The sequence below is a fragment of the Asterias rubens genome, chromosome 1 (genome assembly GCF_902459465.1).
Source record: "Asterias rubens chromosome 1, eAstRub1.3, whole genome shotgun sequence".
NCBI classification, from domain to species: domain Eukaryota; kingdom Metazoa; phylum Echinodermata; class Asteroidea; order Forcipulatida; family Asteriidae; genus Asterias; species Asterias rubens.
The window spans coordinates 33,078,682-33,093,006 of record NC_047062.1 but is presented as its reverse complement, the minus strand read 5'-3'; the positions used below and the strand labels follow the sequence as shown (position 1 = coordinate 33,093,006).

General features: G+C 38.0%; 1 protein-coding gene across 5 annotated transcripts; it reads left to right on the top strand.

Moving 5' to 3' along the window:
* Nucleotides 1-1,074: 1,074 nt before the first annotated feature.
* LOC117295161 (arginine kinase-like) lies at nucleotides 1,075-13,746 on the top strand. Of its 5 annotated transcripts, none has more exons than XM_033777749.1 (9): nucleotides 1,075-1,201; nucleotides 5,245-5,447; nucleotides 5,902-6,006; nucleotides 6,945-7,112; nucleotides 7,631-7,802; nucleotides 8,392-8,515; nucleotides 8,960-9,161; nucleotides 10,089-10,257; nucleotides 12,081-13,746. In XM_033777749.1, exons 2-9 carry the CDS (start codon nucleotides 5,270-5,272, stop codon nucleotides 12,169-12,171), a joined length of 1,209 nt encoding a protein of 402 aa, XP_033633640.1. In that variant the 5' UTR covers nucleotides 1,075-1,201; nucleotides 5,245-5,269; the 3' UTR covers nucleotides 12,172-13,746. The 5 variants fall into 5 exon arrangements, with proteins under 5 accessions (XP_033633640.1, XP_033633626.1, XP_033633633.1 ...); XM_033777735.1 differs by lacking the exon at nucleotides 1,075-1,201 and adding an exon at nucleotides 1,659-1,802; XM_033777742.1 differs by lacking the exon at nucleotides 1,075-1,201 and adding an exon at nucleotides 1,662-1,802 and having other exon boundaries at nucleotides 10,089-10,266; nucleotides 12,081-12,138.
* The last annotated feature ends 579 nt before the right edge of the window (nucleotides 13,747-14,325 follow it).

The window sequence follows — 14,325 nt, the reverse complement described above, 5'->3', positions numbered from 1 at the left end:
TTCACAAAAAGCACTAAGCACACCAAATTATGCTCTTTAGAATATGGTTATTGGGCAAAATATGTACCATCCATGATTAGTGTCCTGTATATCTAAGTAAACTTAAATCCTCTTTAAAGTCACACTGGGTTGAAAATATATCCGTGAACCTAAATGTGTTTTAATTGAATCTCTATTCGACCCTGATGATGAATCTATTGGATTATTATAAAGTGCCTGTCCTCTATTTGTACAGGTACATTTTATTACATTATGAATGTAAATGATTAATAAACCCAGTAAACAGGGGTTGGGTTTAGTGTATAAAATTGTAATATTAACTCAAATTGATGAAAGTCTAAAGCTAGTCGCTATTGACCAACTGAGTGCACAATTTGACTTTAACTGCAACTACAGAAACTTGTTTAGATTACTGAGTTGTTCTTGGTATAATGGTTGTATTTGTTACCTCAATGGTAGCTATATCAAGTGTAGCTTAGTTTACAAACAGATTACCGTAAGGGTTTCTACTTTTTTATGTGCTTGGTGTATCCATACGTTGCCCAAACAGTAGCCAATTATTCGAGGCCAGTTATTTGGAAAAGACTATATACATAAGCCAAAGGGTAGTGTTGATACAAAAGTTGTCAGGGGTACCACTGTTGAGTGCCGGTGTGTTGTGAGTCGTCTTGGAGACCTAACAATTTGCCTATAGTCAATCAAGCACAATGTCCCAAAGCTCTCTGTGGGGTCGGTTAGCTGTTGAATATTCATATAGGTACGTCACTCTTACCCGGAGGTATGAATAAATAACAAGTTAATGAGACGTTAAATCGGTTCATTTCCCTTCCTCTATGGGTCAAACGAGACTTGGAAATAAATACATTTTTAAGTACACGAGTTTGTTAAAACCCCAGGCAGGAAATCTAGCCCATTTTAAATCAAATTGTGTGCTCCCCACTCGTATTAGGCCTCCTGTGTAAATGTACATTATAACACGAACCCGTTATGTACCGTAGCTGCTCAGCTATTCATTGGCCAACGAGCTTCCCTAATTTGCATAAGGTGTGATTGGCGTTTACCGTGGCCTGCAAAACAGGCTTCCACTGCGTCGGTTTGCATCGATGTTCGTCGTCAGCGTATGCCTAGCGATATTAGCATTCAGTCGGGAACACTACTGATAAACGGGCTAGCTCTATACAGACATCCTTAGCATTTACCGGTAAGAATTATTTCATTTTCATATATTTTTTTCCGAAATGATAAAATGCAGCAGATAAGGCTATGTTTAATCTCAATGTGGGTGAGAATTTACGGAGAATATTGAACCTTGCACATGAGTGACGTTACATCGTATGGCAAGCGGCGTACAGAATAACACATTGATTGATGTTAATATTTCACGAGTTCGGCGAATCTTACACCTCAAAGGAATACATCTTAATCTTGTTAATCACTAAGAAAGAAACATGATTACATCTTCCTGTTGATGACATATTATTCGAAATAATGTAAGACGATAACATTTTCAGCTGTCATCGGTGCAGAACATTGTGTAGGAGTAGGAAATACTAGATTTAGTAGACGTGGAACTATTGGATTATGGCTTTCTACGCACACAGCAGACTACGCCAGCGCTGAATAGAGGAAGCGTTGGCCAGCTTGCATTCTCTTTCTTATTATTGATCTCGAAGAATTCCATCTTGAACAGCCGAAAGGTCTCGGCATAATGTGATGTTGTCGCGTATAGCGTGCTATGGTTGTTTCAGTCGGCCAGTTTCATCTTTACATCGCCAAGTGCATAGTATTATAATCAATGGAGTGTGAGTTGTTGTTGGTTACTTCTCTGTTCGCATTCCTCTACACAGAATAACGGTGTTGTGGTGAAATTCTTGAAAAGACGATGTCACCTTGGCGTTTTTGAAAAGACCGCCATTTACAATCCTAGAGCAAAACATAATTTTATTACCTCGTTAAGTTAATGTTTGTCGGGTCATAAAAAGTGAGAGACGGTGTTGGAATATAGAATTATGCCTATACAGTCTACAGTTTTTAAATTGTAAAACAAATGGTTAATGTCCTGACGTTTCGACCCTAGCAGAGTCTTTCTCAAAGGAACAGTTTAATGGCCTGACGTTTCGCCGTCTAGTGTTTAAATTGCTGGCTTTTGGGCGAGTGTTTTTCGTAACGTATTGATTGGTTTTACATCCAATATTTTTTCTCTTGCTAGAAGCATTTAAAATTCCCGTTTAGTCTAGCTCAATGGTTTTTAATTGCTGAAGTATTATTCTGAAAATAATGTGTGTATTATTTCAGTCTCGCATTTGTTTTACATTTTGATTCATTTTTTCTGCTCAGAACTTTTAAAATCCCCGTATATTCTAGCTGAATGATTTTTAAGGTTGCAGTATTATTCATTTGTACAAAATTTGTGAAGTGTGAGAGCCTTCTATTTGGGTGTTTTACGTCTAGTTGAGCTATTTTTAATTTGCAATTTTTTTGGTGTCAATCTGCACCGGTGACCTGTAAGGGTCCAGTTTCACCCTTGACGCCATTTAAGCGTCTCATATCCATGGAAACACAATAACGCTTAGAGGTCAAGTTGGATCCTCATATTGTCGGTCACAAAATAGCTTGGTTTGGACTCAATCTGGGTTGGCTATGACCGAACGAATTATAAAATGTTAATTCGACGTATAACCGAGTTGGAAACAAAATGATTTGAAGAACAAGAATTTGCGGCATAAGTTATCGATTTACTCATTGCCACAGGTTTTTGTCAGTTTGGGTATTTGTTTGTCTGTTCTATAAAACATTGGAAGAGAAATTTATATCTACTATAATGTTATGCCTTTTTACTTCGTTCTGCTCTGCTGTCTGCAGTTGCGCGGCCATAAAACAAAATCACTATTGTTTTTATATTTTCACAATTGGATACGAGAGATAAAATGTATGTATTCTTCATGTGTAACCTACTTCACCTGTATCCATTCGTACTGAATTTACTATTTTAGTTTATTGTGAAAGAGACTCGACTAAACACGGCTAGTGCGTGTTCAATGCTTCATTCACAACGTGTTTAGACAGTCAATAGTGTTAAATAGCCAGAAGCCAAATTGGGACAATAACAGGGTCACTATGGGTGCGTTCGTTTAGCTACCCTGGGTCGACCCCGGTGTGTGGCGAGGTTTTTTTCCAGGACGAACGTGGGTAATTATCTGCCCACTTTCGTCCTGGGGAGAAAAAACGCCACACGACGGGGTCGACCCAGGGAAGCCAAACGAACGCACCCTATGTGATCTCTCAATGGGTATTCTTATGGTAAACGGGCATGGCTTGTAGGTCAACAGTGTATTATTCATCACAATCATGAAGCATGTGGAGTCGATGCATTGACGAGCAGTGTAAATCGACGTTTTTTGAGATATTGCCAATTCAATTGAACCCAAGGACGTGTTTTCTTAACGTGGTTTGCTGGTTTAATTTCGCACTGGTGAACAATAGGTTTGTAATGTGATGATTGATTATGACTTTCTCTATGTGTTGGAAGGAGCATCGTTGAGTAGAGAGGGGAACACGTTTATTTCAGCCACACTCAACAACGCAAGCGCCAAAAACAGGATGGATAAAAACGGTTAATAACATGAAATAGCACAAAAACATTATTTAAACAGAAAAACACGATCAGCGAACATACAACTGACTTAAATAAAAATGCTGAATGATAACCGAATTCCTTCTTGAAATTTATAGTCAGACCTATCTCTGAACTGAAAATCACTTGGTCGGGAGTGGCCCTTTTATGCGAGTTCCAGAATTACAAAATTCGTATTTCGAAAACAACAGCTGGTTAAAAAAGATAACGCGGTAGACAGTAACGTTAATTTTCCGTAACATTGTTGATGTTTTCAACCTCATCAATAGTGTCTGAATTAATTGATTATTCCACTCTCTGACGTATGCTTGACTTGCAACTTGATGAGCACTATGGTTAGATCAATCGAAATAATCAGTAATTCTGGCTAATTGCCGCAAAAAGATCCGGGGAACAAAGCATGTTTTTCTGAATTAATTTCAATCAGAAATAAGTGTGGCTCTTTCGAAACCATGGCTTTAGCTTAGCTCAGGCTCGATAGTTATTGTTAAAACCTGTGATTTCGATGGCCGGCTTCAAGCACAGACGAAGCCTGGGCGCAAGCCACAACTGTATTGCTAAAAGGCCCCAAGTTCCCAAACCCTTAAACAGCGCCCTCCTGATTGTCACGCCTCAACGAATCCACGCAAGCGCACTGCGTTGAAAATAATTTCGAATGGTCAAACCGGCCACGTGTGTAGCATGCACAGATTCATACAACGTGCGTGCAGTTCACTTCGCTAAAGTTAGCTCTCGAGCTCAGCTGGCATTCTAGCTGGGTGACAGAAAGTAAGTAGGTAAATTAACTCTCTCACAAAGTTCTGTCTATAACGTGAATGTTTTTAAAAACCCTGTGCATCGTTTGTGAAAGTACAACAACTCTGGATATACGGGCATTGTTTTACTGTCGATCGTCTTCTCTGTCGTTGAAACGACTGCGGACGGAACGAACAGTTCTATAGAAGTAGGTTTGTTTCTCAATCTGCGTCATGCAACCATGCTGTTCCCGGCAGTCTCGACGAAGAAAATCCTTTATTATTTGAGTTCACATAATTCTTGGGAGTCGTGAGGGTTAAAAGATTGTGTTTCCGACCTGGCTCTATGCTTCAGTTCGTCGTTTTCAAGTTGCCTGTAAAAATATTTGGCACTAAATCTTAGCTAGCTAGCCTCGATCCAAAATGTATTTGGAGGAGGGCGGCGCGCGCGCGCGATAATGAATATTATTATTTTGATACAATGTTGTTTTTTGTAATGGCGTGCACCATGTTCAGCGATGTTGACTAATGGCGTGCACCATGTTCAACGATCAACACCACCTGCAAACAATCTATGTTATGGGTTTTCAAACGGTACGAAAAGAATGTTTTGACCTGGAGATTGCTGGCGGGGTCTTTATCAAATTGTTCAAACTTCAATGATGAACATTCCCTCTTACTAAAACAAGTTCATTTTGGGGGCAATGTCAAAACGTTGGACAGACAATTATTATTTGTTTTCTTCTATTTGTTTTACTTGATATTTATTTGTTATTTAGTTAACTCAAAATGTAATTGTACCACTCTAAACATTTAAAGCTTGCCATGGTTTGTATATTTTCCTGTTCATTACTTATTCCCTTTCTCTTTATGTAGAGGAACCTCAACTACATCATCCGTCATGGCAAGCCTTTTCCAGAAGAATTTTGATGCCGAGAAAGACTACCCAAACTTTACAGGACACAAATCTCTGTTGTCTACACATCTAACAAAGGAATTGTACACTAAGCTTCGTGATGTACAAACTGAGAGTGGATTCACCATTGATAGAGCCATCCAAAATGGAGTCGACAATGCTGGTGAGTTTTAGGTCTAAACAAGAAGAAGGAACAAAACTTGGCCATGAGTGTAAAAACAGTCAACTAAACTATCTATCTACTTATCTATCTAACATTGGGATGACTTCATCTTATTAGTTGTCTGCTGTTTATATAAAATTATAGGGTACGGTATCTTATATTATTATTTGGTTTGCGATAACACCATGTGTGTATCTACTTGCCAGGTACAGTTGTACTTAAGAGAACTGTCTTGCTATGTATTCTACTACAACCGCAAGGAAAATTTTTCAGAATTAATTTTGAACTGGTGTTTTGTGTTCTTTCTTCCCTTTTTCCTTTTACCCAGCACCTTTTTCTGGTAGTTACACAAGAAACCTTTATATTGTTCATTTTTCAGAAACGAAAAAATAAACAACACAAAGTATTATATTTTAAAGTGTGTTTATAGGAAGTTGTTTTGTCCGACCTACAGATTTCCACTTGGGAGTTCTAGCTGGTGATGAGCAAACATACACAGTGTACAAGGAGCTTTTCGACCCCATCATCCAAGACTACCACAATGGATTCAAACCCTCAGGTATGGAGACACATTGTAGCTTGCTGATGGTATATATTTAATAAACTGTTTCTTTTCTGTACTTTGGTGTCTCTTTGCTGCTTTGTGTCCTTAAAAAAGGCAGTGGACACCATTGGTAATTACTCAACATAATAACTAGCATAAAACCTTACTTGGTAACAATCAATGGGGAGAGGTTGATAGTATAAAACATTGTGAGAAACAGCTCCCTCTGAAGTGACGTAGTTTTCGAGAAAGAAGTAATTTTCCACGAATTTGATTTTGAGACCTCAGATTTAGAACTTGGGGTCTCGAAATCAAGCATCTGAAAGCACACAACTTCGTGTGACAAGGGTCTTTTTTCTTTCATAATTATCTCGCAACTTCGACGACCGATTGAGCTAAAATTTTCACAGGTTTGTTATTTTATGCATATGTTGAGATACACCAAGTGAGATGACTAGTCTTTGACAGTTACCAATAGTAACCAGAGTCTTTAAGCAAACATGTCAGTGGCGTATCTATACATTTTCATTTGGGGGAGGTGAGGGAGGCAAGAGGGAGAGGTCAAGCATTCTGGAGGCTTCCATTTTTGCTCTCCCCCTTTCACCTCGCCCCCTTCCCAACTCAGGATGTTCATGCTATCTATTGAAAGATGGATGATAAAGAAAGCTTGTTCATGAACATGTATACATGTCAGATGTAAAGCATATCCTGCTGCCATTTGATTGCAATTTTTGTGTGTGTCTTTTAATGTACAATTCTGTGTACAGATTTGCTATGAAGTGCAATACAATGTTTGTACTGAGGGCCTCCATGGAAAGCAGTGCTGGGCACTGAAAGGAGTTTACACTCATTAAAGATGATGTAAAATTTTGATGATGAGACTCTCTGAATCTCAATGTGTGAAACAAGATTCAGTCACAAGTTAAATTGTTTTGATTTGGGTTGAATTGCAGATAACCACGTCAAGGATTTGGACCCAGCAAAGCTTGAGGGAGGCCAGCTGGATGAGAAATACGTCATCAGTTCTCGCATCAGGACTGGACGTAATGTCCGAGGCTACGCACTTTCACCCTTTGTTTGCCGTGCTGAGAGACGGCAGGTTGAAAACATTGCTGAACAAGGTGAGTCCATTTATTGTATTTTCTTTTTTGGGGGGTTAAGTGCCTTGCTCGAGGGTGCTGGTGTCATGATCGGGATTCCAACCCACACTCTGCTAATGACAATGCCAGAGCTCGGGTCTTTGAACCTAGACTGCTCGCCCACTACAAGCCACGCCACAAGTTAAGTTCTCACTTGAATATTTGGAAATCAAACATTGATTAGGTTATGATTATTACAACCGAAAATGTATATAAAAAAAGTGAGCTCTAAGGCAAGTAGGATTTGAAACTCTGATTGGTGGAAATACGAAATAGTAAAGGTTTGCGGTAACACCATATAATGATAATCTCTAAATGTGTTGAGGTAATAGTTCTGAAAAGAAACGTTGGTTTCAACTCGACATTTCGATCAGTATGCTCTGATTGCTTCTGGAGAAAGCTGGACTCTGATGCTGCATGCTGCAGCTCTAAGGTGCTTAAAAGCTGTTCGTACACCACAACTAATCTAAAATATTCAACCCATTCCTATTCATTTACAGCTCTTGCTAAGCTTGATGGAGAGCTATCAGGCAAATACTATTCCCTGCAGACACTGGGTGAAGCTGACAAACAACAACTGATTGATGATCACTTCTTGTTTGAGAGACCAATCTCCCGCCATTTCACAAGCGGTGGTATGGCTCGTGACTTCCCTGATGGCCGTGGCATCTGGTAAGAATTCAATTATGATATTCCAACCTCTATCCCTGGACCTAATTTCTTCCCAACTTTAGTAAATTTTGAAATAACATTTGGAACAAGTTTCAAGTCAAAAGAGTACTTTAATTATAACAAAAATAATAGAACAAAATTAGTTAAACTGAGAGTAACTCGAGGTTTGTTAAGGTTTCTCCCAGAGTTATTCAGGGTTCAACCTCTAGTTACCTGGAGTTTAACCTGCTAGTTTAACTCTCTAGACGGCTAGACTTGCAATGACAAGGTTGTGGATTCGATTACTACCAAGCTTATCACTAATTACAATGACTAGAACAAATGTTACTGAATCTAGTTACTGAATTACAATTTCTTGATTTGTACAATTCATAATCATAGACGTTAAACCAATGTTTGTATGAAAGAGATCGGCTATTGCCGGCTTGGTGTTTATGTCCCCTTGTGAGAGTTCTCTTGATGGGAAGAACTTCTAAACAAACAAACTAACAAACAATCAATTCTCTCTTATCAAAGCCTGTATGAAGCTATAGTAATGTTCCTAAGTTCAGAATTTAACTTCTATAATTGGTTTGTATCTTGTTTTCAGGCATACCAATGACAAGCGTTTCTTGGTGTGGGTGAATGAGGAGGATCATCTTCGCATCATCTCCATGAGACAAGGAGGAGACATGAAGGCTGTCTTTGAGCTCTTCTGTGAGGGACTTAGCAAGGTAAGAACTAGGTCAGATCTTTCGGTCTGCAATTCTGGAGGGCCCCAATAGATCTATATACTTGTAGTTTATGTTTATGTCTCATAAAGGCAATTTTGTGAATGCCTTTCTTCTAGGTGATTAATTGGAACTGGTTGCCTGAAAATTGCCTCATGTGACATGGACCTTGGCAATGTTTTTGGTTCTCATAATGTATGATCAATGTATATCTATTTTCCTTTTTTCTTTTGCTGTGGCCATGAGTAATGTGTTGTATAAATATTTATATTGTATTATAGATGTTAGACCTACTTCGCATTTTAAAGTGTTCACTAAAATGATTAACTAAATATGCTGTATTTGTATCACCCAGCTTTCCCCCAAAAAATCAAAGGAAGTTATGAAACTCACCAGTTGTCATTTATAATGTTTAAGATCTTTAAAGACTATTGTATTTTGTTACAGTTTGAGGGTCAAATGGGCAACCTCGCTGAGCCCAGAGAGTTCATGAGGAATGACCATCTTGGTTTCATTCTGACCTGTCCATCCAACTTGGGTACCGGTGTCCGATGCAGCGTCCACGCTCGCTTCCCACTTCTTGCCAGCGATAAACGCTACGACCTGGACAAGATATGCCTTGCTCTTAGATTGCAGAAGCGTGGAACAAGTAAGTTGATTCAATTTAACTAAGGTTGGGAAGGTAGTGCATTCTGCTCTACCAGCCAGGCTCCTAGTGGATGATACCCATGCCTACATCCTTACAGACTATGAAGGGGATAACCCCTTTTTCAGCCCCAGGAGTAGGTGGCAATGTTCCCCTGGTGGAAGTTGATAGTTTTTTTATAACTACTTTCTCTTGTGAGCAAAGAAGATAAACTAAAGTTCATTGACTTTAACTTGATTGATTTCGCTTGTGCATTTATATCTTTATTTATGTGTTCCTTCATTGTTTTCATTAATTGTTCTTACTTTACTTTTACTGTGTATGATTCAATTGACATCACATTGACTGTATTTATTTTGTGCAATTTTCTCATTTTCTTATTCAATATATCTTGTATTTGAATTCTACATTGTTGCTCTGTTTGACTTATGATTAATGTTTCTTCTTTTAAAGTTCTTTTCTTGATGACTTGTTTCAGATTGCATATTTTGTATTGTCCTAAATGTTATTGGTTGTTTTTATGCAAAAGGGCTTCTTAGTTGAATCAGGCCTAGTTGATATGTTTAAGTAATTCAATATCTCTTGTACTTTGATTCTACAGTATTATTATGCTTGTTGTTCTGTACGACTTATATTTAAGGTTTCTTCTTTTAAAGTTGTTTTCTTGAACTGATTTTATCTTTTTGTATTGTTCAAAATGTTATTGGTTGTTTTTATGCAAAATGGCTCCTTCATTGAAACAGCCTAGGTTGAATGGGTTACCATGTAGGCCTATAAATAAGTTTAAGTTAATTAATTAGTAAAATGACCTAAGGATTTTCATTATTTGTCTCATCGTTTAATTAACATCTCCTAGAGATGATAAGTTTATTCATGTCACATCGTCTTTGTAAGCCAACTCCTAATTCATCAATTTGCTTTGTTTTTCAGGCGGTGAATTCACCGAAGCCGTTGGCGGAGTTTACGATATCTCCAACTTGGATCGTCTTGGCACCACTGAGGTTCAACAAGTCCAGTGTGTGATCACCGGTATCAACCTCCTCGTCAAGATGGAGAAATGTCTGGAGAAGGGGGAGCCAATTGATGAACTCCTACCCATGTAAGTAATGTAAGTATAGCTCTTTGGTCATCTACCTGCATGGATGGATCAATGGCGTGACGTCGTGTTCTTGGTGTACGTTGTAGAGGAAGCAAGCTGGTGGTGGTGTCGCACATCTTAGTTTGCATGGTATTAACTACACCCTGGTCTAGTTGGTTGTTATGTTGGTACTTATGTGGCTTTTATAGTGTGTAGTTTTTATTCTTGTATAGTTTAGCACTAGCGTAGGGTACAGTAGCAAAATAATGAACTGGGTCCTATATGAGGATCTGCATACCTGGCCTGTGCTTACACCCATAGCACTATGTGCTTTATATTACAGGCAGAATTCCATGGTAAGCAATGAAATAGGAACTTTTGAGACGTTGGTGGCAGCAGACAAAACGGTCCTTTTGTGCAGTTCTGAGCATGCTCGCGCCAGCTCAGTATTGCGCATGTAGGACTGAGCCTCCGCATTACTGTGAAAAAAGACCGTCTAAAAGTCTCCCATTGGACCCTGGCCTGACAGAAACAAATCGTTGCAGTCAAAATGATTTTAATCTAAAAAATTTACAATCACACACCATACACTTCAAATTCAAGTATGGTAACCTTCTCATCACAGGCCAAGAATGATGTTCATTTATTTAGACTGATAGTCATTCAGTACATTTCAGTGGCAACTGGTTTCATCTTGGACCATTCTACAACACCCCCCGAGACACAGCGCGTATAGTCAAATATTAAACACCCAACCCGTGTTAGGTTTGTTTAACGATTTTCTAATACAGATTTCTAGTGGGATTTAGTTTGGTGTTCTTCTATACTCCCTGCATGTGTATAAATCCCTTTTGAATATTGTGATTCAAGTTGAATAACAAATCTTTGATTTGCGGTTTGGTTTAACAAATCTTTGATTTGCGGTTTGGTTTCCACTGATTCCAGAGTATTCAACCCTAATGAGGGAGTTTTCTCCCTCATATGATCCTTTTTTTTTGCATACTAAACTGTTGATCAACTCGATAACATTTAGTTTTGCTCTTGACCAAGCCTTGGTTCACAGAGTGAGGGATAAAATGTAAAAATCACATTAGTATCTCAGTGATTTTGACTGATTATGATTTACTTCATTCGTGAGGACCAACAGAACAGTTTATCAGATCATTAATGAAAGATTCCCACAGCTTTTCTTGCTAATCTAAAAGGAAACTGTTTTGGGTTTTATCTTTTACCATTCTACAAGATTTCAAATCTAGTATAAATAGTAATAAGGAATAGTGTAGAAGGCATGCTAGATATAAATTATTAGATGCATAATAGATATTATTAATCATGCTCAATATGAATAATGCAAATAAATATTTCAAATTCTGTCAATTGTTGTTTGTGATTAAAAAGAGAGATATGACTCTTTTTTTTTAGTGTTGTCGAACCATTCAGCTTGGTATTTCAGGCCTTTAACAAAACAAATCCATTTTCATTTTGCAAAGTGCACTTTTGTAGGGGCACCAAGGCCAAGACCAGGGCAACATAGACCATCCTCTGTTGCCTCTGTGTATAATTCCATATCTGGGCAGTGAAGATACTTAGGTTCCACACATAGGGCACTTCCTCTGGAACATCTTAAATATGATGGGAAACACCAAGGTCAAGACCAGGGCAATAGAGGCCAAAGGGGGGGTAGCCATTTTAGCCGTGGCTGGGTGCCCATTTTACTCTTTGATAATTACTATTACTTCTTTAAGGCACTGTATACTGTCCTTGTTGTTTTAGTTTTTCCCTCTTGTCTTTGTTGATTCTCATAACCTATAGACTAATGTATTTTATTCCTTCTGGTTTTCTAGGGGTATGACAGCTGAAGAAAACACCAACACCAACAACAGCAGCCGAGCAAAGAGCGGTCAAAAAAAAACAGGAGTCTGCGTAGCACTGTGATCCAAATTTAAATACACTATCCTTAATGACACAGACTGGTAGAGGGCATGAGACTCATAAACGCTAAGCAGCCAGGATGCTGCTTAGCGCAAATGGCTAGACTATATATTTGATAATATCTAATGCTTAGTAACTTTATCCACACACTTTGTTTTGGATGAGACGTTGCAGCATGACCTTTCCCAGTCTGTGATGTCCATTCTGCTTCCACTGTTAGATTATTATGACCTGGCTTAAAACTAAGTTTGACCCGAGTTTGACCTTAATTTTCGTTCAAGAAAACAACTACAAACTATTTTTAAGACAATTCAAGCTCAGATTTGAACTATGTCTCTTAAGTCGGGTTATAATACTGACCCACCTCATTGGATTTTTATACTTTTTGACAATACAGCAAAGACAAGAAAATATCCCCAACTTTCTTTAAGAAGTTTCGTTGTATATAATATTGCTATCAGTTTTTATTTTTTATTACAGAGTGACCCTTTATACGAACTCGTTTGTGTGAATATTAATACTTTAATATATACTTTTCTCATTTGTTGCTTTCTGATAAGGGTCAAACCGAAAACAAAATTTGTTGATTTTGTTCCAATTTAAAAAATAACAATACAGCTGAAAAATTGTATAGGTTAAAATGATAAAAGGTGAAATTGTAACCCAGATTATGGAATCTGAACTGTAAGCAATATGGTTTTCCTCTATCTTAAAGTGTGTCTAAAATAAAGCAAATTTGAGTTCCAGTGCTATGCAAAAAAAAGATCTTCAACTAGATTAGAATATTCATGAATATTTATGAGTTAATGATCACAAACTAAAAAACTGACAAAGACTAAGGCTGTTGCTTTGTTTGGCTGTAATTGGTATGCTTAATTCATGGGATGATGATAATTTGGGGTTATTTCAGTTAGCTCTAGAAGTGTGTACAAATTGTGTGTTGTCCTTGATATAAATTATAGATGGTCAGTATTTGCTGTGTGTTCCATCATTTTACCATCTCGGGGTTATGAAGTTTTGTCATTAAACATGGCAAGTAATTGCAGACTCTCTATTCGTTATGTAGACTTAAAACCACACAATGTCCATGAGTTGTTTTAATTAAGTTGTCATTGAGAAGGAATGTTTTTTGAATGGATAGAAACCTGGAGAATTTGCCATTCTCAAACAGGATGAAATAATTTCTGATACAAATCTTTTCTAACTCACATAAAGCTGCCGTTTGGTAACCAAAAGAAGATGATGTCCTTCATGCCATAAACAAGTACATTCCTGTAATTATACATGTGTCCCAAGCTGATAGACCATTGTACAAATAGGATAACCCATGGCTCAACATAAACCATTAGGCTTTGGTTTCGAAAAACTTTAATTAATTTATCCCGATATATGCCGACTAGTTGTACTGATAACTTAAAAATCATGGTTCACGTGATCTTTAAGTAAAATATACACAGATTCGTCTGTAATGCATCTATCTTACGGTTGGATACATACATGACGTACATTTGTTAACTAGAATTCCTCTTGCAATGTAAGCATGTGTGATTATAATAAAGTAAGCAACGTTAAACAAAATCTGTTTGGTCCTTGGCTAATGGTACTATTGTGTGACTTCTCACTTGGACTTGATTGTAAGGCTGTCTGGAGCGTGTATCATCTTAATAATACTACACGTACTAGGCTCTCATAAAGTGCTTTATCACACCCCAGGGGCGTTTCAAAGTGCTCGGTAATGTGTCCTGCAAGGTATGTGGAGCTATGTTTTGAAGTATGAGGCCTTTACCTTAGTAGTGGTTTACGAGGTGCTGTGGCGCGATATACAGCACTGAAGCGAACCCTCTCTCTTTTCAATAAGTGCACTGGGTTCTTTTGTTTGCATTATGAACAAGCGAAACCAACGGCTTTACGTATTCCTACCGAAGGACGCAGCAATAATGGTCAACAGGACTCGAACCCCACACTGCTGCTGAACAGAAACACCAGACTTTGAGTCTGATGCTCTTATCCACTTAGCCTCGACACGCCAGGTTATTATGCTTCTTTAGGTGTGCCAATTATTCGCTAATATATCATAGGACCTGATGTAGTTTTTCCCCCAAAGTATTACTTTGAATGATCACTGCGAGTAGAACAAATTAGTTTACTGATATTCCA

What these genes read in the sequence shown, in the direction of transcription:
- LOC117295161 (XM_033777735.1), top strand. Translation starts at nt 1,714, where the DNA reads ATGTTGTCGCGTATAGCGTGCTATGGTTGTTTCAGTCGGCCAGTTTCA. An exon ending in CCTGATGGCCGTGGCATCTG is followed by an intron (nt 7,803 to 8,391) that starts GTAAGAATTCAA and finishes TCTTGTTTTCAG; the next exon opens with GCATACCAATGACAAGCGTT. An exon ending in ATTGATGAACTCCTACCCAT is followed by an intron (nt 10,258 to 12,080) that starts GTAAGTAATGTA and finishes CTGGTTTTCTAG; the next exon opens with GGGTATGACAGCTGAAGAAA.